The 26,236-nt window shown below is 40.7% G+C and overlaps 1 protein-coding gene across 1 annotated transcript in view; it reads left to right on the top strand.

The window, feature by feature from the left end:
* Window positions 1–9,281: 9,281 nt before the first annotated feature.
* The window catches only part of LOC146812076 (vomeronasal type-2 receptor 26-like), a 90,780-nt gene continuing 73,825 nt past the window's right edge, over window positions 9,282–26,236 (top strand). Inside the window, exons 1-2 of the mRNA XM_085615123.1 lie at window positions 9,282–9,596; window positions 15,057–15,180. Of these exons, the coding sequence (XP_085471249.1) occupies window positions 9,282–9,596; window positions 15,057–15,180 (439 nt within the window). The remainder of the gene's footprint in view (window positions 9,597–15,056; window positions 15,181–26,236) is intronic.

The following is a 26,236-nucleotide window of genomic DNA, read 5'->3' as shown; positions in this document are numbered from 1 at the left end:
TGCAGTGCTTTCGCAAATTATGTCAAAATGTTGAATGATGAAATTGATCAAGAAGCTACAATTGCAGCTGAGATTGCTAGAGACAGTTCTCAAGACAGTCAAAGTTCTGCTGCAATGAGTCAAGATCCACTAGGACAACCAATTGCTGAAAATGAAGCAGCGATTGCAATGAATGAGGTGGAAACAGCAATGTATCAAGCTCAAGAAGATGCAATACAGTTAGGAAACTTGGAAGAGCAACTAAATGTTGAACAGAAACAAATATATCAGCAAGTGAAAGAGAAGATTTACCATGGATTACTTCATGAAAAAAGAGAGGGTGCTCATGTACATCATTTCAACCTATCCGAATGTATGTGAGTGGCTAAGCTGGAACAGGAAAAAGTTTTTTAATTAAAGTAATTACAAGTTATCTGCAGAAAACAACTGATTGGCATTTGTCTTGTGTTGTCACTGCTCCAACTGGGTTGGCAGCACATAACGTTAAAGGAATTACTTTACATCGTTTACTAATGCTGCCAGTACAGCATGAGAAAAATACCACAAGCTATCTGGAGAAGCTTGTTGTGAAGTTTCAAGAGTCCTGAATAAAATGAAGCTTCTCATTATTGATGAGGTGAGCATGGTCTCAAACTTGATGCTTGCCTTTGTGCATTTAAGAATGCAGCAAATTCTTAAAACAGAGTATGATGTGTTATTTGGAGGAAAACACGTCATAGTTTTTGAAGATCTACTGCAACTGACTCCGGTAAAAGGACAACCGGTATTTAAAACACTTGCCCATGAAGATACCAGAAAGTCTTGTGGCAGTGTTGGTAATGTGAACATTTGGAGTATTTTTGAATACAAAGAACTGACAAAAAATATGCGACAGGCAAATGATGCTGAATATGGAATTATTCTTCAAGATATAAGAATTGGAATTCTTTCAAAACAAGGCAAAGAAGCTTTGGAGAGTCGATTACTTTGCAATGTCTTTCCAAATGAAAATGCAGTTCCTGCAAAAGTGTACGTGGAAATTGATAAAAATAAGTCAGTGATTTGCTTAATGCCAACACTGCGCGAGTGTTCCATATTCAACGAAGAATTATTGAAACAGAAAAATGAAGAAATTGTAAAAATGGAAGCCATCGATAAATTACTGCATGAAGGAATCACTATTATTTTGACGGGAAAGTTGAGATCAAAACTGGATTATTTAGAAAAAAAAATATCTAAAACTGCTGGTTTAGAAAAGACACTGTATTTGTGTGTAAACTGTCAGGTAATTTTAAGGCGTAATTTGGATGTAGAGAAAGGTTTAGTTAATGGTGCAATGGGCAAAGTGGTGGACTTTGTGAATTATCAGAAAAAAGAAGGAATTTAATTTTTAAAAATTAAATTTGGTCAGATTGATGAAGTTAAAGAAATTGGTCGTTGTTCAGTTCGTTTTTTGTTTGTTAAAGATTTATATGTCCGTAGGAAATAATTTCAATTTTCTCTGGCATATGCAGTGACTATTCATAAATCTCAAGGATTAAGTGTAGACAGTGCATTGGTGAACATTGGATTTACCGTATTTAAAGAGGGTATGACATATGTTGCTTTGTCGCGAGTCAGAACATTATCTGGTTTGTTTTTGATTGATTTTGATGAGACAAAGGTTACTGCAGATGCAAACTGTGTAAAAGAGTATAATAGGTTAAGAAGGGTGTATGCTCCAAATTTAGGTCAATATCCTGTATTTGAAAAGTGTGTGGCTGGTCGAAAAAGAAGGTTTGAGAATATCTGTTCTGAAGGTGTTAAGAAGGGAAAAGAACAAGATAATGTTGTGATTGCGGGTAAAAAGAAATTGGACACTGTTGGAGAGATTGTTGGTTATCAGTTTGAAAATAGTTCTGGTGTCAACTGCTATGCTAATGTAGTGGTCAATGTTGTTTTTTATCTGGAAGGTTTGCAAGAACAAATTATTCAGAATCAGGTAAAAAGATTTTGTTCTCTGTTGCATTCTGTTTATGAAAAATTTACAACAGATTGAAGTAATATACAATCTGTTTCAGATGTTCGTAGTCTTTTGGATGTGTGTTTTGGTTCTACACAATTTACACAAAATATCCAACAAGATGCTCAGAAATTTTGAATGTATATGCTTACCATTTTTGAAGATGAAGGTGTAGAAATAGAAAATATTTTTGGCCTTTCTTACAAATGGGAACATTATTGTGAAAATTGCATGTATACATGTAGCACCAATGTAGACACTGAGAGATTTCTGTATTTAACATTACCAGACTGTAAATCAGTGTCTTTCAATAAATTAGTTAAAGGTGTAATTCAAAACATGGAGTGTAGCCAATGTAAATCCGAAATGTTATCCCCATTATTCTTAACAAAATATGGAAAATACATCATTTTAATGATGCAACGTTGTACAGCTGACGGAAGAAAATTGGAAACTTTAATAAAGCAATTTGTGGCAGCACAACTATCAATATCAGAAACTACTTTTGTAACAATTGCAATAATTTTCCATGATGGTCCTTCCACAACATCTGGACATTACACTGCCTTTCTAAAATGTGACAAAGGCTGGACACTTTGTAATGATGCCCAGTTGGTTTTCAAACAACGTTTGCCTAGTGAATTACCAAATTCCTACCTAATATTTTTAAAGCCAAAGTTTTAGGAAGATAATTCCCTCTCTGAGGAGTTTATTATTATAATTTAATAGGACTACCATTGGACAATTTACATAAAGAAGGATTGCAAAAATACCATTTGGCCTCAAGGAAAGGTATATTTTTGAATTATGGACTTTTTGGTGGTCATTGATTCGGTGATTATTTTAATGCGGCAATATTTACAGTTTTTTTAAGTTAAAGTTATAAAATTTTGTAAGCTGTAAGCATTTCATATATGTGTGATTTGTATTTTCTGGTATTTTACTGAGAATAGTATGTTTTTTTTTTAACAATCTTTCTGATTGTTTTTTTTTGCCCGCTGTTAAGTGATGAGTACGATTGAAATCATTATTTCTAGTGAAATTCAATATATTCTGAGAACAGCAAAAAAGGCAAACAAATTACTTTGTGGAAATTATGCTGTGTTGTAAAAAATGTATTATTACATGTTATAATGTTTTTTTCTTTTCTTTCCCAGATCCAAATTTTAAAATAAGCAATTTATATGAATTTAGATTGCAATAAACATCTGAAAAAAATGTGTACCATTTTTTATTCCTATTATTGTGAAGGTAAGTTTAACTAAGTCTCAATATGCAGAATGAGGAGGTCTGCAAGAAGCTACAAAGTTTAAACACGTTTCTAAAAACACTCTGTTTATACCTATGTAGTTTTCAAATCTGACCATAATCAGATATCATGTGACCTGCAAAAAAAGAGATTTGAGGGGTTCATAATATTTCCCATTGTACCTACTGAAGGACCGCAATCATTTCAATCATTCTTCTTTTAACATCTTTGCAGACAAAACTCTGTGCTTACCTTCTATCATTCACAAGGAATTTTAAAACCGGAAATATGTGACTTTTTGTAACATAGGTATTGCGCAAGACACTCTTTTATATTTACAAAGAGAGGAAAAGGCACTCTGTACTTTTTCTACTCCATGTAAATACAACCTCATCATACACACCACTTTGCGTTGAAAGGGTGTTCTATAAGTGTTGTTGTGCATGATTGCACTGAATACTCATAGAACAAGACACATCTCTAGATTTATCTGAAATCATGAATATCGATATGTGTGTGAATGCTGCACCATTCTAAAATTGGTGTAGGAAAGCACAACAAGGAGAAATATTTTTATTTCTCCACATTTTTATATCTTCAATGCATGCTAAAATGTTCAGCTTACATTGAAGGAGAAAAATGCCTTTACTGATTGTTTTTGTGCAGGAAGGTGTGTCTTCCTGCAGAAAAACAAACTGCACATGACACAGATATCCTTGCACTATGGTGCAAGGGTGCCTGTGTCACCACATGGCTGCATTTTAAGCAGCCGTGCAGAGAGAAGCATAGATTTGGAACATATTTATGTACATATGTTGCATCCCTGTGCTTCGGAAGTACTACAGCACACTGCAGTTAAAGAGGTTACTGTGTGATGCTGCAGCACTTCCTCATAGTTCTGCACTTATACATTCACCATACGCTACTAATGCATTCATTCAGTCAATTACGTACTACACATACATTCATCTAAACTTTCACACACTAACAAAGAAATTTAGCTCTTTTTTTAAACCAGGAAAGTTAGTTCTTACAAGAACTTTTTTTTTTCTTCTTTCTTCTTTTATATTTTTTGGGGGGTTTTCTAAACAATTTTGAATTTTGGGGGTTTTTCTGTAAAAAAAAAAAAACAAAAAACAAAACAGGAGGAATCAAACAATGAACTTCAGGGAACAATGAAAAAAAAACAAAAAAACTTGCAAATGTGACTTTCTTGCCAGCGGCAGATCAGATCGATCGACTGCTCACCGTAGCACAAAGTTGCATTGCACTTAGTGCAGAGCACTTTTAAATAATGAAATTGAGGACGGATGTCCAAATTTTGGGCTGATGGATGCACTCTTTAAGTGCTCGGCTGCGATGAGGTGGAAGGCGCAGGAGCAGGAGTGTTTCTCATCCATTTGCACTCTCCTCGTGCAAGATTGTTTGGATGAAGGGTCCTTAGGTGCTTCATCATACTAGCCATGCCGCACGAGTATTTCTTGTTAGGATCCCCTCGCGACAGCACTCTTTTGCAAATCTTGCATGTGACCAAGGTGGCATTGGTCTTTGTTTGCCCCTCGGGAAAAGTAAAAAATTTCCACACCACTGAAGAAAAAAGTTCTTTGCGTGGTGCCTCCTCCAAAATTCATCCTCAGATGTATGAGGAGATGCAGGTGATGCCTGCTGCCCTGAAGCCATTTTTAGTAGAAAAAAGTTAGAGCTAAGTGTAAACTTAGTCTAAAAAATCTTCTTCTCTGCAAAGAGATGCTCCTCCAAAGAAGGTCAAAGAAGAATGATTGAATTGGGTGGGGTCTTTCAATAGTTAGAAGAGGAAGTAACCAATCAAATCCCTTTTTTTGCAGGTCACATGGGATTCGCGCACCCTGCGCATAGGCAGCACGCACCCAGCGCGCATCCGCGAAATTGAATTAAAAAAAATTATAGGATTAGATGTAAAAATATATTAGTTTTAAGACTAGTTTAGAGTTTGTCTTCAATTAATATTCACATGAAATACATATATATATGTTTTTTTAATTGTTAAATATTCCGCGGTATCCGTGCACCTACCGCGTCATAGACGCAGATGACGCATCGCGGAAGCGCGTAAACGTCACGTTACTTACGTCGAACGTGTCGTGTATAGGCTGGGAGTCGCGTACCGGTCGTATTGCGATCGCGCACTAAACACGTACCCAACGCATACCATGCACGGATGCTATCGCGTAGGGATAGAGAATGGTGCGCATAGGGTGCGCGGATCCAAAAACATGGAAAAAATATATATAAAATAAAGTTTTGAACATATAGTTAAAAAAATATTTTTTAAAATATAAAAAAATATGTTTGAAAAACCCAATAAAAACAAATAATATTTTTTAATTTTTAAAAGAATTAATTGAAAAAATAAGTTTAAAAAAATGGTGATAAAAAAGAATTTCAAAAAAACATAAATGAAATTGACACACTGAATTTGAAAAATATAGAAATCCAATGAAAATCATTAAACATGATATCTTTAGAGATAAGTTATAGATAGGAATTAGCATTTAAAAAACCTTTGAAATTCACTGAAAACACCATAGGTTTCAGGGGCGTTATAGTTAGCTGGACATTTCCCTCGTACAAAACCCTAGAAATTCCCCTGTTATAGTTAGTTCAGCTAACTATAACTCGTGCCCCCGCAATGCACTGCTGATGACGTCACATATTACATCACTCATGACATGGTCAGTGACATCACTGATGACATCTCAAATGACATCACTGATGAAATCACTGATAACGTCATCCATGTGATAAATTAGTGCATCTTCTCACACCCTTTCAGACGTCCATTCTCAAAACCATAGATACTCCAATACCAATAACTACATACCCACTCATTGACTCTTAGATCTACACACACATCCACTCACTCACCTGTACAGACACTCAGTACAGGACTATCATATGCATTTATACACCTAGATAGACACTCACACACCACCAATCATCCATAGAGGTACACTCACACCTAGTCAGTCATGCAAATAATTAATCACACTCCCATTTACTCACCTATGCAGTTATACACACACAAGTTCACTTATAAAAATAGTACCACATTCTTACGCTCTTATACAATCACTGATACAAGCACACACTCATCCATACAGCCACTCTAACAATCACACACTCTCACATATACCCACTTATATACTCTTACACACATATATACTGCCTTTCACATATGTAGTTACTCACACATGTACCACTGAGATATATATTCAATCACTAACACACCCATACATACACTCACCCAACCATACAGTCCACCACAGATGCACTCTTAAAACCATGCACCATAGAATCACCCACTTACACATGTACGCACAGAGTCACACACACCCCACCCACACAAACACTCAGGCACCCATACAGATACTCAGACAACCAATCAATAACCCATAGAGACACTCATATAGCTATTCACAAAATAATGCAGCCGCTTATATACCAACAGACAGACAGATACAGACATTCACACAATTTAGTCACTAGTCTGCAGTAAGATGCATTTAATGACTCACTTATAGAGTCAGTCACGCACCTACTAAATCATCCATTCACTCACTTATACACCCACTCATTCTTCCATAGGTTTTTCCTATATATATGACCATTTGGGTGCGGACGCACTTGGGCTGTGCAATCAGGAAAATCAACACTGACTCGGCTGATAATATGTGCCTAGCTATGGCTTTTCGGGACAACCACGAGATGAGACAAATTAACATCTACTCTCGCCCAGTGAATTATGGCCAGGTTTCCAACACTCTTACTAGTTTAGAGGAATTTCTGAGCTCATCTACCAATCTAGAACAACTGATCATTGGTGGCGATTTTAATTGCCACTATGAACCTTTGAATGGGTTGCCCATTCCAGTGTCACAGGAAGAGGACCAAGTATGGGCAATTCCCCCATGCAACTCATATACTACGAGGGGATGGACACCCTTGGTTCTCCAACTTACCTCGCTTACCCTCTCTTTTTCACTAAGGGCATGTAATGGAAGGTTTCCGGCAGATAATCCAGGGAAATTTACATTTGAAAGAAACGGACAAGCTTCCATTATTGACTACATATTGCTCAGTATGGGATTGTGGTCTAGGATCCTGGATTTCCAAGTAAAGCAACGATGCGAAAGCGATCACAACCCCATTGTTGCAACCATGGAGGGTTTCAGAAATAGTTTACATCAGGGCAGAGACTTGGTTCCTCTAACGGCCTTGGTCACAACCTGTGGCGCCCGAAGAGTTCGATGGGAGAAGATCGCCCAATCCCAAAGGGAGTTAAAAGATATGTATAGGGAGATTTATCCCCTCTTGGAGAGGACGCTGGGTGAGGTTGCTCCGGGAGAGGGCCCTCCAGATCAGGATATGATAGGAACCACACATGTAGAACTCTGTGGCATTTTGGCGGCCCACTTTTACCGGGAAACCAGGAGGAAACCAGAAGCTACGAGGGGGAAAAATGCTTGGTACAATAAACCCTGTAGGGAAGCCAAGTTAGCCCTTCTAACAAACTTAAAAAAGTGAAATAAGATACTGATTAAGGAAGCGAGAGTATACTTTAAGAAAGTTACCGAAGAAGCCAAAAAAGATTGGGAACTTAATAGATGGGAGGAGATCTCTATTGCATTAAAGAAAAGGGACTTGAGGTCATTTTGGAATTTGGTTAAAACAGGGTCCTCAAGTTCCCAGCACGCAGTACAACCTAATCTAGGGGAGGAAATATGGTGCCGTCCCTTTGAAGACCGTTATGCCTCTAAAATAACAGAATCAGACATCCCTGCTTCCCCGCTTAATGAAACCTCACCCCCTTATTCGTGTGTGGCTCAAATGTGTACGCTTGCTGAAGTTAAAATGGCTCTGAGTAAAGTTCTCCCAAACAAGGCCCCTGGCCTGGATAGGATACCAGGTGATTTATATAAGAGTGAGCCGGACATCTGGGATCCCTATCTTCAGGCTCTTTTTAACGCAATCTAGGCTGGAATGCCGCTACCTCCGTCATGGGCCGGCGCAGAGATCATACCTATTCACAAAAAGGGCTCCCCCCCTTGATCGGGCAAATTATAGGCCGATCAGTTTAATTGATGTGGCACAGAAGATCTTTGCGCATATTTTACTAGGGAGACTCCAAGAATGGATGGACGACTCCAACATTTTAACACCACTGCAGGCGGGCTTTAGAGCTAAAATGTCAACAATAGACCAACTGTTTAGATTACAGATGATACACTGGAAATCTATCACTTTAGAAGGAGGCAGCCTTTACCTCTATTTTGTAGATCTAAAGTCTGCCTTCGATATGGTAGATCGTCGACAGCTGTGGGAGTTGTTAAAAGGGATGGGAGTGCCCCCCTACCTATGTCATCTACTAGAGCACTTACACAAAGATACCTTTGCCTGAGTTAGGTTCAGCCTAAACGGGGAATTAACCGCCCCTTTTCGAGTTCTCTCTTTTTTTAAATGGGTTGGTCGATGAACTCTTGGACCTAAGAGATGTAGATGCTACCAGGTTGGCGGGCAGGAAAATACCTGCACTAATGTTCGCAGACGATACCCTGCTCTATGGGGATGGAAAGAGTCCTGGACGGATTTGCTTCATTTTGCAGGAAAAGGAACCTGGTTATTAATGTGAGTAAGACCAAATATATGGTTCTTCACACGGACACTACAAACTGTCCCTTTCCAAAATTGGACGGATTATATCTTGAACGGGTGAGCATTTTTGATTATCTGGGCTTGACACTCAATATTAAAATGAATTGGGGTCCCCAGATATCAAAAGCTAATTTAAAATTCACACAGATAACAGGGGGCATTCTAAAGATGTATAAAGATAGTCTACTAAAGTTAATTAGCCCATTAGTAGAGGTATACAAGGCTCAGGCGAGAGGGTTGGTGGCTTATGGTGCTGAACTCTGGGGTCACAATACAGCCCAGATTTTATCTAAGTCAGAAAACCATTTTATGAGACAACTACTGGCACTACCTATGAGTACCCCCCTCCACCCTCTCAGGATGGACCTGGGCATACACCCAATTGCCGACCTGGTAGCTTCACGTCCGGTCACGTACTGGAGTCGACTGTGGAGCACCCCCGAGCTTGTTAACTTCCAGGAGGAATTGAAATCTATTCTGATGCTCCCAAAGGCAGGCGCCATTCCGTGGCTAGCCTATGTAAAAAAATCTTTGAGGGCAATCGGGAGAGAAGATCTTTGGTATACACCCGAGGAGTCATGCCCCGTGCTACCAAAAAAGATCCTGGCCAAAGATTTGGAGGAATATAACTTGATGCAGATTTTACGGTCAGAGAATACAATCAATCTGACCTCGGTATTCCTCGAGGTGAAAATTGGATACAGCTTTGAGCCTGCACTAGATTTGATACATCCGTTAATTGCCAAGAAACTATACATGCAGTTTAGACATGGATCACTCCCTTTATCCCTTTTTTAAGTGGGCTGGTTCTAGTAGACATCCATGTCCTGGTTGTAGTATTGATGAAGAGACAGAGGTGCACGTTATATTTTTTTGTACAGCTTACAGAAACCCCCGCAGAAAATGGATCATTCAGCTTGCCAAAAATGTTGGGGTTAGAAATTATAGAGATTTGTTGAGGCTGCTGAAATATGATCCTTCGCCTGTATTTGTTATAGTGATAGCTAAATTTTTATTTTCAATGTGGCTGATTAGAAGACGTTTAATACTATGACAAGGTATCTCTCTGCACCACGTTTTTAACTACAGTGATAAATTTACTGTTTTGGTCTAAGTGCATATTTATATGTCTTTTTAAATTACATTTTATAATGTCGTTTTTTTATCATTTTTTCTGTTTTAGAATAATGTATGTATGAACTTTTATGGCTGATAGCCGAAATAAAGTTTTCTGACTGACTGACCTATATATATATTAAACATATTTAAAATGTACAGATACACACACTCACTGGATGGCGTCATCAGTGATGTCATCAGTGATGTCATTTGAGATGTCATCAGTGATGTCATCAGTGATGTCACTGACCATGTCATGAGTGATGTAATATGTGACGTCATCAGCAGTGCATTGCGGGGGTGCGAGTTATAGTCAGCTGAACTAACTATAACAGGGGAATTTCTAGGGTTTTGTACGAGGGAAATGTCCAGCTAACTATAACGCCCCTGAAACCTATGGTTTTTTCAGTGAATTTCTAAGGTTTTTAACTGCCAATTCCTAACCATAACGCCCCTGAAACCTTTGGTTTTTTCAGTGAATATATATATATATATATGTTTTTTTTCCCCACAGGAAGTATTTAACTCTCGCAGGGCAGACCCAGGGTGCGGGAAACAGACGCCCGCTATTGTAGCAAACAATTTCCATGCGCCAGGAAAGAAAATACTTTAAGTCCAATTCTGGACACACAAGGCACTTTATTTCACATCAAAAAATGCATCAGGCACACAACTTACTCAATGACCCTTAATCATAGACATGCTTGTCAATTTCATTCACTGTTCTTAAAGGTAACCACAGAAGAAAGACATAGGCCCTCATTATGATGGCGGTCAGATGAGCCTCCAACCGCCATCGCCGCGGGTAGGGTCCAACAATGAGTCTGCAGTCCCACCTGCCCTATTATGTTGAGAAAGTGCCTTTTCCTACTGCGGTTTGCACTGCAGTCCAAGAAAAGGGCCACATCACAATCAGCAGTAGTAAAAGGCACTTGTGCACATCCATGCACCGTGTGCCAGGCACCATGTGGTACCAGACACACGGTGCATGGATGTGTGGGGGGGCACTACATGTGCCCCCAGGCCACTTAAGAGCAGCCAATGGGGGCCTGTTTGGGTCCCCTAAGTCCCTTTCCAGCTGCCTTTCCATGGCATTTTGGCCAACATGAAAAGGCAGTCAGAAAGGGACATCCTAATCCCTACTGCGGTTCCAGTGCAGGCACCACCCTCATGGTAGGGATAGGAATCTGACCATTGCCCCAATGGGATCTTTGATACCATCGGAGGTGGTGGTCTGTTCCCTAGACTGCTGTGGTCTGACTGTTCGCATCGTAAGGCAGCGGTCGGACCGATGGCGTGGATGTCGGTGGGACTACCACCGACGACCTGTCGCTTGCGGTCCCACTGACATCCAAATGAGGCCCTTAATCTCCCCTCTCACAGTCTTTCTTCACAGTGTCCACAGTCTACCAATAATCAACAGTGCATTCATTGCTTCATAATTAGATGTTGCTTGCTGGCAATGAGAAAAGTCAAACAATACACACATAAGTGCTCACAGTCGCTGATTTTCCTGCCAGTACAATGCATATATCGACGATGATATAAGGCATTTCATGTTGCGTGCCGTCACTGGTAATATAATAATTGTAATGCATATCATGCCTTGTTGCATTGAATCCACGGAAAGAGCCAATATTATCTTGTTATCTTTACCAGCTGCTTCTGCGCAATTTCTGGTTCGAACAGTTTGGTAACCTCTTTAACTTCATAAACTGCCGGCGGGTCAGACTTCCTTTTGAACAACATCCCAACACACAAAGGGGTCAATTAGAATATCGGACAGATCGCCAGCGACCGCATTGGGGTTGGTGATCCGCCGCACATTCTCTCCCGGCTGCATGCCATTTCCCCCTGCCATAGTAATATGGCAGGAGAAAATGGCATGCGGGAGCCCAGCGGACGGTGAGACCGTCTGTCAGTTTTCCGCCCAGTCGATGAGTCGACTGGGCGTAAAAGGTTTTAATATGGTGGCGGTGTCTGTTAGACATATTACGATACATGCAGGGATTTGCTTTTCACGGAAAGGCATGTGTTCCTTGCCATTGGGGGCCTGTAGCGGGCTCCCAGGAATTCTGGGGGGTGGGGGTGCACATGGGGGGTACCTATGGTACCCCCCTGCATTTGCATGCACAACATGGCAGGCACTGCGTGGTGCCTGCCACGTTGTGCATGCAAATGCACAACATGTATTTTTGGCATCGTGGCGGGTGGTGCTGGAAACACCGCCTGCCGCAATGTCAAAAATGCTGGATGCACCCGCCAGTGTGGTGACCACATCCTAATCTCCCCAACGGGACTGCCGCATTTATGGCGGGCGGTCTCTTTTTACGTTGGGATGGTGCGCGGACTTTGTCCGCCCGCCATCCTAATGATGCCCAAAGTTTCCATTGAAGAAGCCTCTAACCCTCACAAGGTGGCCCTGCAAGTGAAAAACAGACACCTGCTATTATAATTACAATTTCCACACACCAGGAAAACCCTGTACACCCGACACACACACATTTATAATGTCACAATTAAGTGTGTTAAAACTAACAAAAATTACATCAGACCTCTGATGAAAAAAGCTGTGAAGAATTTAAAACATGCCTGCAGTTTAATGACTGCTGATTTAGCTTCCCCAATTTAGTGACCCCTATTGTAGGGTCTGTATAGTAACAGCGATCTACCCCCCTAATTTTACCTCTTGAAATGTTTCGATTACTGTGTATTGTAAACTTTAGGTAATTGTATGTGAAGCTTCTTTGCTAAAGCAATGACTAAATGCACAATAACAAAAAAAAAAAAAGTTGACCAGAGGGGTATCCCAGGGTGAAATAAAACTCAGCTCAGTTATGACTAGGTCTGGTTGAATCTTACAATAGACCACTGTAGTTTGCACATTTTTGGGAATTTGAATGTTACACTTAGGTTTTGATTATGAGTTGAGTTATTCTTTATCGCCTCGATAAATAATAATACCAAGGGGTAAGTTATTTATCGTGTGAGATAAATAATAACTATTATGAGCTTATGGGGAATAACTTGTGGTTTTTGGTGTTTAATGCACAGAAATCTGCATGGTATGGTAAATATGGTATGTTTCCCTTTGTGAACTTTTGGGCAGGTTTTACCTGCCAAAAGTTCATGAATGTTGGTTTATTTGACTCATTTGATAATTAGTTTAATATAAACAACTTGTAATTACATTCAATGCGTAAACAGAGATTTACGCATGGGGTGGTCCTAACCACCCACCTTGTAATCAGGGCCTATGTGATCAAAATGTTCAAACTTAAGCTATTAGGCCTCTTTGTGTAACCACGCGTCATTTGGTGCAAATATTTACAGCATATGGGCGGGTAAATGTAGACCTTAAATGTAGAGGAACAGTAATGGCTGTTGTTTGCAGTGCTTTTGTTTAACAGCATCTGTGAGGCAAAAATGTATGCGGGGATGCATTTTATGCTAAAATATAGGATAAAATGACAGATCTGCATTTTGCGTAATTATGTGCAATTTTGTTGCAATTTCACGTAATTACATAAAAGTAAATTATGAGAATTTTACACACTCCTTGGTATGATCTGACCAGTGCTCCCACAACTCTATTTGTCAAGTGCTGGAACATGATACAAATATACCAGCAGGAATTTATTGCTGGTAAATTTGTGTGGTGTTCCAGAACTGGACACTGGAATTCACTTTGCAATTGGGCTGCCAGTGAAGCCCAGTCCCCGGTCCATTTAACCTCCTTTTGCACAGCACAAATGGAGCATTTATTGCTCCTTTCTAGAAGACCACTTCCATCTCTCTCCCACCACAATCTGAGCCAGATGTACGACCCACAAATTTGCAACTCACAAATTGGTATGTATAACAGTGACTCAGACCCTGTTAGCGATTTCTAACGGAGTTGCAAATTGCATGCCTCATGAATTTCAATTAGGCTGTAGCAATTTGCGATCCCATTAGGAATGGCTAGCACTCCCTGGGGTGGTGGTCTGCTGGGGTCAGCAGACCACCATGTCTGAGACTGCCATTAAATAAAGCAGTCTATTTTTTTTTAAATGCGCTTGTTTTTCTTAAAGGAAAACGGTATGCATTTAAAACAAGAAAAATGAAACTTTTCAGTTTAATTTTTTTAAGGGCAGGCAGTGGTCCCTGGGACCACAACCTGCTCTTAAAAATATTTTCTCCCATACTCACAAAGAGAAATAGGACCCAAGGGGACCCCTTTCAGTTTGCGAGTAGTTTGCCACCTACTTGAAGTACGTGGTAAACTGTGAGTGTTTTGCAGCCGCAAATCCGGTCGCTAAACAATTGTTCATGGCATGGTGACTCGCTATTAGGAAGGGACACCCCTTTCTAATAATGAGAGTCGCAAATGCTATTTTGCCAGTCAGTGACTCGCAAAATAGCATTTGTACATGTCATTACCCTTTTTGCGGTCACAAACGGGAGATTCTCCACAAAAAGGGTCGTACATCTGGCCTTCCATTCCATACCTGCTAGCACATCCCCTTTTGTAATACAAACAAAACTTGCACATATATAGTGCTGTTGGAATCCTAAAGGAACAGGCCATATCCTAATGAGGGAAACTATTTTTCTCTGCTGCTGCACCATATCATGGAGGCAAGTACAGAGGTAAAAACCTCATCAAGAGGTGCACTGAGTGAGCACCACAAAGAGGTTTTAGTCTTGTTGACTTTAATATAGTCTTCTTCTGGTCACTAAAGCTCAGAAAATTGCCATTTGCACTCATTGTAAAGACAATGCTAGAGAGTTGTGAGGGCTTTTACCCACTCAGTGTAGGGAGAATTGATGATGTCTGTGTCACACTTTCTCTCCAGTAAAGTTGAAAACCAGAGTTTAGTGAGCATTTTCTGATCAAAGCATTAAAATCACACGCTTCCAAGTATGACATCACATACAAGTGAAGTTGATGCATTTGTGAATGATAAAACGTACATTCAAATTCTACAGAATTATGGAAAGTTATGCAGTGTTAATCACATGCCTTCTTCTCAGGTTCCTCAGTCCATCTGCAGTGAGAGCTGTTTTCCTGGATACAGAAAGACTCCCCGTCAGGGACAGCCAGTTTGCTGCTTTGATTGCATCCCATGTACAGAAGGAGAGATATCCGCACAGACAGGTAGAGTGAAAATATTACTCTGAAATGGGACAAACTATGAAAGCAGACCCTAAGATATTTACTATTCCCACAAAATATATATTTAAAACATAATAAATTACATTCAGAAATATCATTTATTTAACCTTGGTGTGTGAGCAACAGTAATCAATTCTTCTAGTAAGCAGAGCATAGGAATTTCTCAAATACATTGATATGTAATCCACCTTGGTTCACTCTACTCCCTTCCTAAAAAAAACCCGAGTTGCAATCCTTATATCCACACAACATCCTTTGTTGAACTGCTCAGGTAGGATGAGCTGCACTTTATATATGAAGGGACTGTGAGTTGCATGAATCAATTACTCAAAATAAATTCCCTTGAATAATAAACAATGTAAGAGCTAACTAAAGCCATCTATTTGCTTTGAAATTGATTTCTGAGGTAAAAGTGCCTGAGTCTTATCATTGTAATCTGCAGCCTCAACTTTGCTAGTCTCATTTTTGTAACATTTTAGCTTCTAACTCATAGATTATTCTCATAGAATGTTGTAAAATGGCCTTCCCTGAAGTGTTACCCCAAACGCTTAGCCTTCCTCCTCCTCCTTTTATGACCTCTTTTTGTTGGCTTTAGGACTCTGAGCACTTTACCACTGCCAACCAGTGCTAAAGTGTTTCTGCTCTCTCCTATAAACATGGTAACATTGGATCATATCCAATTTGCATATTTAATTTACTTATAAGTCTCTAGTAAAGTGCACTACATATGCCGAGGGCCTGTAAATTAAATCCAACTAGTGGAACTACAGCACCAAGTCTGCCACCTACTCTCATACCCCCTTAAACGGTTCACTGACACAACATTGATGTAAAACATATAGATGAAAAAATATATACTACAAAAATATCGACTCCCAATACTTAAACAGGTAAGTACAAAAACACTGAAAAGAAAATTGATGTAAAAAATATAGTTGTACAAAATATTGATTTATATATATATATATATATATATATAAATACAATATTAAAGAATAAATATATTAAATAATAATTCTTTTTTAACAAAATGTATTAAATTTAATATACATTTTAACAAAATATAACAAACAATCTTAATAAAAAAGTTAAACACACAAACAAAAGAATTAAAATATATATATGTTTACTTTAAAACAATTAATAAACTATTCATTTTAATTTATTTTATAATTTTAAAAATATATAAACATTTACAAATGTATATGCCCACAACATAAAATATAATTCAAACTATTTAAACTTAAATTTCCCAATTCAGTCAGTGAAACAGTAGGGAAAGTGATGGATAGTGAAAGGGTAACATTTACTATTCCAACTCCAATGAGTGCAACAGTAAGGAAAGTGTTGGATAGCAGAGGAATTACATTTAATATTCCAACTCCAGTCAGTGCAACAGTAGGGAAAGTGTTGGATAGGCTAAGGGTAAAAATTACTATTCCCACTCCAGTGAGTGCAACAGTAGAGAAAGTGTTGGACAGTGGAGAGGTAAAAATGAGTTGTCCTAAATTGAAAAAATGTACTTCCATAAGTAACATAAGTAACTACAAATTGAAGAAATTTTATTAATTAAAAAAAATATTAAAAATGTATTAACTTCCCACACTTTAATCCTATAATCCCCACAACACAAAGCTACAATTAAACTGTAAAAAAATGAATCACACAGTAATTACTTATTTTCTAATAAAAAACTGTTACTATTAAACAACTAAATATAAAGGTAAGTAAAATGTATTTAATACCCAAACTTTACCCCTTTAAAAGTAAAAACCACACACACCTAAATAAACAATTACCCTAAATAGATATCAAATAATTAATTAATATTAATTAACAACTAATTAGTCATTAAACGCAAATTTCTTCCCAACCTTTGCCACTATAAACCCCACAAACCACACCTAAAAGTAATTACACAATTTCCATATTTAATTTACAATTACTTAATTAATATTAATTAACATCTAATTATTAATTAATTGAACATAAAATTACTTTCCACCATTGACCCCTATAAGTACCACAACCTGCACCTAAAACTAATTACACGATCACCATGATTAATTTTAAATAAATTAATTATTATCAATCAACAGCTAATTAATAATCAATTAAACATAAATTACTTCCCACCCTTTACTCCTCAAAACACCACAACCTGCACCTAAAACTAATTACACAATCACCATTATTAATTTTAAATAAATTAATTAATATCAAGAAACAGTTAATTAATAATTAATTAAAAATACATTACTTCCCACCCTTTACCCCTATAAACCCCACAGCCTGCACCTAAACGTAATTACACAATTCCCATAATTAATTACCAATTATTTGATTATTTTAATTAACAAACAATTATTAATTAATAATCATAAATTACTTTCCACAAATAACACTATAAAATCTCAGTTACATAAATATTAATAAATAAATATCATCAGTAATTTAATATGATGAAATACCTTCCCACCCTATTCCCCTATAAACCCATAACGCACTACGGAACTAAAAAATGATAAATTCAATTTAAATAAAATTTATAACTTCTAAAAATGTAACACATTTATTAAAATATTTAAACAATTCTATTCAAAAAAAGACATCACATACATTTAAAATATATACTAAAATACATAACATTAATTAAACAATCGATATAATAAACAACTATATTTTTGCCAAAGATAATAATCACTTCTACATTTTTAACATCGATATTTCTTACCTTAAATCGATATTCTTGACCACAATATTCTTGCTGTCGATATTTCTCACTCACAATATTTAGGACTCGATATTCTTGTCTGTCGATATTTTTAACTCAATTTTCTGCTTGAATACCCCTTTAAACATGTGTCACACCTGCAATTGAAGATCCTGTGTGTACAGTTTACACTGCATATTGACTTGACATTTAAAACCCCTCACCAAGCCTTAATCTCCCCTTTTATAACACGTAATCCACCCCTAAAGAAGGCCCTAGATAGGCAGGGTGCTGTGTAAGTAATGTAGGACATGTACTTTTTTAGGAAAGCTCTTAAGACTTGGTACTTTATAAAGGCCTACCAGTAAGTTCCTTCATCTTTTTACTCAGTTAGCTTTATTTGGTTAGGCGCCTTGACGCCCATTGGGCTTAGTAGCGCGGTATAAGTCTGAATTCATTCATTCGTTCATTCATTCATTCATTCATTCATTCATTCATTCATTCATTCATTTTTTATGTCCTGGTAGTAAAAAACACCTAAATGTGTTTTTCACTACTGTGAGGCCTACTCCTCTCATAGATTAACATTGGGAATTCCTTATTACACTTTTAAGATGTAATTTCTGATTGAGAAGGAGTGCTCTTTCATGTTTTATATCATTGGAATGGTAATGAGAAATTATTTTTGCTGGTACAGTTTGATTTAACATTACTCTTTTAAGAATGCCACTTTTAAAAAGTTTGTATTTCTTTGCTCTTAAAGCTCTGTGTACCTGCAGCCTCTCTCCAATGGAAGTCTGAGGAGTGGACAGCTTGACTTTGTGCATTCCCTCTTGGCAGCCACACGCAAAGGATGGTTAGGTGTGTTTGAGTTCCCATCTGCATCCTGATGGCTCACCCTGGGCAGGATGGGGGGCGGATATGACACTCACACTTGAATCGGCAGTGTCCTGTCCCCACACAAGGGGTTGATTGCACCCCTGTAGTGAGTCTGGAGGCAGTGGCAGGAAGAAAGGACCTCTGTGCACTTCAAAGGTCACCCTTTGAAGTCACCCCCACTTCAAAGACACAACTGGGTATAAGTACTAGGTCTCTGACTCCCCTGTTAAGAGACTCTGTCACTCTACTGGACTGCTGCTCTGGTAGTTTTGCTTTTCTCCTGTGCTGCCCTATTGGCTGCTTCCCTCTGACCCTGCAGAGGAATAACTGGACTCTGCTTGAACCCAAATATGATTTCCACGGACTTGTTGTCTGCCTCCTGTTTGTGAGTCTCAGTGATATCAAAGTCTCACTACATGCTCCCGTGCCTGGTCCATTGTAAGTGGACCCAGGTACTTACTCCAGTCGAACCAACGTATCTCTTGTCAGAAGCATTGTCGCTGTTGCGAGAGCAGAATTGGTGAATTACACTCAGAACCAGCACATTGCCTTAAAGAACTGACACATTGGAACCAGCGCATTGCCACTGCTGCAGTGTGATATGATGGATGCATCCCTTCGACTGAGTTAGGAAAACCTGGTGCATCATCTATGGAACCAATGCCTCTTGGCTCTGCTCATCGTCGTTGGAACCTATGCATCGCCACCACCACATGAAGAAAATTAACTCATCACCTCGACTGCTGGATCAACATTGATGCATCGCTTGGCTGCACCCGGCATCTTGCTGTTGTGACCAGGATCAAGGTACTTTGTTCAGCAGAACCTGCGTGGCTACTGATCGGTCCTGCGCTCCATCGTGGTTGTGTTTTTCACTGTGTTATTGTTGCAAAAATACTTTGCATATTGCCTCTTATGTTAAGCCTGCCTGCTCTTTGCCATGCTACCAGAGGGTGAGCACAGGTTAATTTATGGTGAGTATCTGACTTAAGCTGACTAGGATTGTTGTTTCTACTTCTTTAGGGTGTATACTTCTGCCAACCAGAAACCCAATGTCTAACATTGGTGAACAACGGTGAGGATAACTTGTGTTTGTGCAGCGCTATACATTGACTTTAGTGTATACTACTACTCAATTTCTTGACCAATTCAAACCTTTTTCAATTCTCCCTGAGTGGCATTTTTAGTTTTCTAAAACCATATCTCTGACTGGATAAGCATCATCTGCACCTGCAAAGATGGATTTTGATATATCCAAGCTGGAGACCTATACTGTGGCCCAGCTCAAGGAATATTGCAAGGGGTTGGCTGTCTGCTAAAGGCTTCACCAGGAAGATGGAGCTGCAAAAGGCACTAAGAGCGTAAGCTGAAGCTATCAATGCAGGACCTGTGACCCATAGGAGAATGATCAAGAGACTGAGGAGGATGAAGAGCTGGATCAAGGTTCAGTGGAGAACCTGGGACTGCCTGTGGAAAAGGAAGTCACTATCCGTTCAAGAGCAGTGGTTGTCCCCAGGGCAGGGAGCTGCATCTCACTCAGGAACCTGTCCCCAGAGGAGATGGCGGACAGGAGGGAGGAGAGAAAGCTGAACCTGCAGCTTGCCAAATTAGAGCAGGAGCAAATTGCTAAATTGCAAAAGGAGCAAGCTCTAGCAGAGAAGAGGCTAGCCATGAAGGTAAGGAAGATGACCCATGAGCTAAGCCTTAGAGAGCTGGACAATAGAGCAGCTCAGGTGGAGTCCATCAATAATGGTGACAGTGTACCTGTAGTGTCCACTAGAGAAGTAAGGGTCTGCATACCAAAAGACATGGTGCCCAGTAATGTGGTGAGGGATGACATCGATAAATGGTTTGAAGAGGCTCTAAGGGTGCACAAGGATCATGAGGAGTCCTGTGCGGGGTAGTTTCTGGAGGTACATGCCCACAGTGGAGAGGAACACACTCTTAACACTGGAGGTAGGGGAATAGACACAGTACACTGCAATGAAAGCCCTTCTAGTCAGCAGGTTTGGGCTGACTCCTGAAAAATATAGATAGAGATCCAGGGGCAGCCACAAGATCTCATCACAAAACTAGATGGATTTCCTAGACTATGCTAGCAAGGCACTGAAGGGCTGGGTGAGGGGCAGCAACGTTGATGATTATTCAGGGCTGGACAACCAAATTCTGAAGTAGCACATGCTTGATAGTTGTCTTTCAGAGCAGCGCCAACACCTGGTTCATAGGAAGCTGACTGATCCCAGGATGCTTGCTGAGCACAAGAAGGGTGGTTCAGGTTCTCCCCCACAGAGTGATGCTGAGGTCAAGAGGGACTCAGACAAGTCTCAGGCTAATGGGGAAGGAAAGAGTTCCCATATTCCTTCTGAGAAGAAGGAGAGAGGCTCTGGCAGGTGGTGTCCCAGGGCGCCCCATTTCCAACCCCGCTGCTTTGAGTGTTCCCAGTTAGGACAAGTGGGAGGACTCTTTCTGCCCAAGAAAGCCACCACCTGGTGGGTCTCTACAGAGGAGGCCATTGTGGCCTTAGGGAATAGTAGTCCCAAGGGCAGACCATAGACTGTGCCATGATCTCCCTTAGATGGGAGATAAAGTCAGAGGATGAGCTGGTGATCCCTGAGGGTAGGAGTTGACACTTCCACCTGGTGAAATTGAATGGGATCCCAGTCACTGCTCTGAGCGATACCGGGGCATGCCAGACCATGGTTGTGGATGTGCTAGTCTCCCCAAGGCAGCACACTGGAAGTGTGTTGGGTGACTCAGTCTCAGAGGCAGGAATGTAGCCACCCCATGGCCTAGAGTGGGGAGTTGACAGAGAGGAGGGTCATAGTTAGTCCCCAGATGGCTATTGACTGAGTAGCCCGTGGTGTCAGGAGAACTGGAGGGGAATTACAGTTCATTTTCCTGGGGGTACCACTCCCAAACAGAGGGTACAGAAGCCCAGATGTAGGGGCAGGGAGAGGAGGGACTCACCTCTGACTCCTATTCAGCCTACGGGTACAGACCCTGGGCTTAAGGACCAGTTCTAGGATATCACCCCTAAACTGGAGGGAGGTGGAGTGGAAAAGGGTACAGGACACCTGGGGCTACTGCCCCCACTCTGAAATACTTCAGAGGTCGGAGAGCCTTAGATGGCCTGGGGCCTGGCTCTTTAAACTGACAGCTGTCAGTGGCCTCTGTTGGTTGCTGTCATTGTAGACAGAGTTTTCCTGGGATTGGGGACATAAGTCTGACCCAAGGGGTGGAATAGGCCTCACCTCTTTGTTGGCCATGGTGGTACTGTCTTCTTACTGAGATCCATATGTGCGCAAGTTAAGGTTAGATGCTGCACAGATGGGGCCCACAGGGAAGGATATGGATCCCCCATGGCTTACCTCAGTGGCCTCAGGGAGTATAGACAGAGGGATCCAACTGGGTTCAGCGAGGCATAGAACTGGCAAATGCTCTTGCAGTAGTGGACCATTGTGCATGTTCTATCACCATAAGTAGGGACGTCCTTCAAAGTATTCATTAGTCTACCCTCCCTGTCTTTAGACTGGAGTGCTTTGTGTTGGAACATGGCCCTCTCTGAAGAGTCACCCCAAACATTTTGCCTTCCTCCTTAACTTTTCTGACCTCTTTGTGTTGGCCTTAGGACTATGAGCACTTTAACACTGCCAATCAGTGCCAAAGTGCATGTGCTGCCTCCTCTAAACAAAGTAACTTTCTCTCATATCCAATTGGCATATTTATTTATACGTCCCTAGTAAAGTATACTACAAGGGCTTAGGGCTGTAAATAAATGCTACTAGTGGGGCTGCAGCACTGATTGTGTCACCCACTCATGTAGCCTATAAACATGTCTCATGCCTGCCATTTCAGAGTTTGTGTGTGCAGTTTATGCTGCCATATCGACTTGGCATTTATAAAAACCTTGCAAGCCTTAAACTCCATTTAATTACACATGTCACCCATTAGGCAGGCCCTAGATAGCCTATAGGGCAGGGTGCTGTGTAGGTAAAAGGTAGGACATGTACTTTTAAGTTTTGCATGTCCTGGTAGTAAAAAACACCGAAATAAGTTTTTCCCGACTGGGAGGCCTACTCCTCTCATAGGTTAATATTGGGAATGCCTTATTTCGCTCTCAAGCTGTAATTCCTGATTGAGAAGGAGCAGCTGTGTCATGCTTTATATCATTGGAATGGTAATTATAAATAAAGTAAAGTTGGATTTGCTATCTTTAGAAATGCCACTTTTAGAAAGTTGTCATTTCTCTGCTCTTAAAGCAGTGTGACTGCAGCCTGTCTCCAATAAGCAGCTGGGGTGGGTGAGAGCTTGACTTTGTGTATTCACTTTAGACAGCCATACACAAAGGAAGGTTATGTGTGTCTGAGTGCCCATCTCCATCCTGATGGCTCATCCTGGGCAGGTTAGGAGGGCAAATCTGACACTAAGGGCATCACTAGGATGTCCGCCCACCATCCTGATGGAAAACGGGACCGCCCGCCATATGTGCGGCAGTCTCGTGGGGGAGATTAGGATGCGCCTGCCACACTGGCGGGCGCATCATGCATTTATAACATTGCGGCGGGCGGTGCTTTCAGCAGCACCCGCCGCAATGGTAAAACTGCATGTTGTGCATTTGCATGCGCAAAGTGGCAGGCACGGCGCGGTGACTGCTGCATTGTGCATGCAAATGCAGGGGGGTACCTATGGTACCCCCCATGTGCACCCCCCACCCCCCAATACCCTGGGGGCCTGCAACGGACCTCCGAAGTCACTGTCCGCATGCGCCGCCACGGAAAGGCAGCTTCCCGCTGCCTTCCTAATATGGATGGCGGCGGTGTCTAACAAACACCGCCACAATAGCAGGCCCCTTTTCTGTCCGGTCACTTGTGTGACCGGAGGAAAACCATCGGACAGTCTTTCCATCCGCCGGGGTCCCTCCCGCCATACTAATATGGCGGGGGAAATGGGTGGTGGGCGGGGAAGGATGTAGGGCGGATCGCCAATGCCATGCGGGCGATGGCAATCCACCCTACATCCTAATAGGCCCCTAAATAGGCAGTGTCCTGTCCCAAAATAAAGGGTTGATTACCTGTCTGTAGTGAGTTTAGAGCCAGGTCTAGGAAGAAAGGACCTATGTGCACTTCAAAAACCCTTCTTCGAAGTCACCCCCACTTCAAAGACAAAACTGGGTATAAATACTGGGTCTCTGACCCCCACCAGATCAGACACTTAATGACCTGTAAATAAACTCTGTTAGGAAGAAGAGCTACTGTGCTGCTACAAGGAATGTCACTCTGCTGGACCGCTGCTCTAGAAGAACTGCTTTCTACTTTTCTGCTGCCTGCTTCATTCTGACTCTGCTGAGGAACATTTGGGCTAGGTTTGAACCCAGAGTGACCTCCAAGGGCTTGTTGGCTTGTCTCCTGTTTTTAAGACTTATGGATATCAAAGTCTCACCACCTGCTCCTGTGCCTGGTCCATTGGAAGTGTACCTGTGTGCTTGCTCCAGTTTAACCGACGCATCTTGTATCTACATGTAGCAGAACCAATGCTTCATCGTTATTGCGGGAGCAGAATCAGTGCATTGTACTCAGAACCAGCGTCTCACCTTAAAGAACTGACACATGGGAACTAATACGTCGCAGCAGCTGCTGCAGTGTCAGAAGATTTACGCACCTCCTTGACTGCTTGGAGAAGCCTGATGCATTGTCTACGGAACCAATGCCTCTCAGCTCAGTGCATCATCTTCAGAACTGGTACATCACCACGACTGTGTGAAGAAAATCAATGCATCACCATGACGGCAGCACAGGCACCGACACATGGGTCGGCTGTACCCTGGATCTCACTATTGCAATCAGGATCAAGGTACTTTTTTAATGACTCTTGCGTGACTCCTGTATCCGGCCTGCCCTCCATCATGGTCGGCCTGAACACTTGACTTTGCCCCGATCCAGTGCGGCCATGTAACCCACATTGGCGCTTATTGTGTCTAAGCACTATTTTTACAATTAATCTTTTAAAATTCTTATCTAAACTTTCAGTTTAGTGGATTTAATAACAATAACATCTATTTTGCTACACTGGTGTGGAGTCTTTTGTAGTGTTTTTCACTATGTAACTGTTTAAAGTGGTGTACAAATACTTTACACAATGCCTCCTACGTTAAGCCTGACTGATCTGTTTCAAGCAGCCAGAGGGTGAGCACAGATTAATTTATGATGGATATCTGACTTACCCGGACTAGGTTTGTGGCTCTTGTTTGGACAGGGTGCATGCCTCTGCCAACCGAAACCCAATATCTAACCTTGAGCATGCCTGTTCTTCCCTCATTCACCTAACCCAAACTCAGATCTGATCCCTTAGGCATGAAGGCATTGACGAAACCTCTCTCTTTGCACAGTTTCATATGAATATGCTCCCTGATAGGTAAATATAGTGTGCTATTTACTCTTTAGTGTCTATATTTTTAATCATAAAGCTAGTTTAGAGTTGATTCTTTGCACCAATGTGGTTACTGGCTAAAAATGTAATTATAGGGTAGTAGGTTTCTCTTTAGTGTCAGCATGCCACAATCACCTACAGGAGAAAGAAATCTGCCATAAAGCTCAAAGAGGAAGAAGAAAGAGAAACCATCCAAATTATCTACAACATCTACAACAACAGGGAGTAGCAGATTTCCCTGCCTGACACTGCTCTTCATCTCTGTCCATTGCAGCTTCCAAATCAGTATGTCAGACCTACTATAAAATTAATTGGATACATCCTAGAGAAAACCACTAGATGAGATTAATGTCCTTGAAATATATGACAGGGTGTGATGTCAGGAGGGTGAAGAATGTCCAGTTGTTCATGGTGGAATATAATACTTTGAGTATATTTTCTTTTACATTTAAGGACCATAGGAAGAAGGGAAATGGGCACCAGCACCACAGAGTACATAGTCTCTGGGTAAATGAGTCACAAATCAAGGGGATTATAAAAAAGGAACATGGTGAGTTAAGGTCACAGAGGTGGGTTTAATGGCTTGTGTATAGGAATGGTTTTAAGAATTTTGAAGACCGGACAGGTTTTGTTAAGAGAGTACTACTTGGGGGAAATAATATTGTTATGCAGAGGTAATGTTTTTACAGGAAAAGACAGGTGCATAATGGGGAATGAAGCAATTCATGTGTAATGTTGGTAAAGGAAGATGCCCTTTGGAGACTTTTGGAGGAAGTGGTGTGAAATGCAGCTGGATAGTAGTGATGTGACTTCTGCCACATCTCCCATCAAAATGCAGGAATGCTCCCCTCCTCCACTTTAGGCAGTCCAAAAAGATATCATTAACCCAGAAGACACTTCACTGGAGGTAGAGATTAAAAATCATAGTCACTTCAGGATTGTGGAAATGTGGGCAACATGCATCATTTGAAATATATCCAGCTGATTCATGTAAATCGCTGACAAGCCCCCTCATCATCA

This window comes from Triturus cristatus, chromosome 7 (assembly GCF_964204655.1).
Source record: "Triturus cristatus chromosome 7, aTriCri1.1, whole genome shotgun sequence".
NCBI classification, from domain to species: domain Eukaryota; kingdom Metazoa; phylum Chordata; class Amphibia; order Caudata; family Salamandridae; genus Triturus; species Triturus cristatus.
This window is presented reverse-complemented; position numbering and strand designations above follow the sequence as displayed.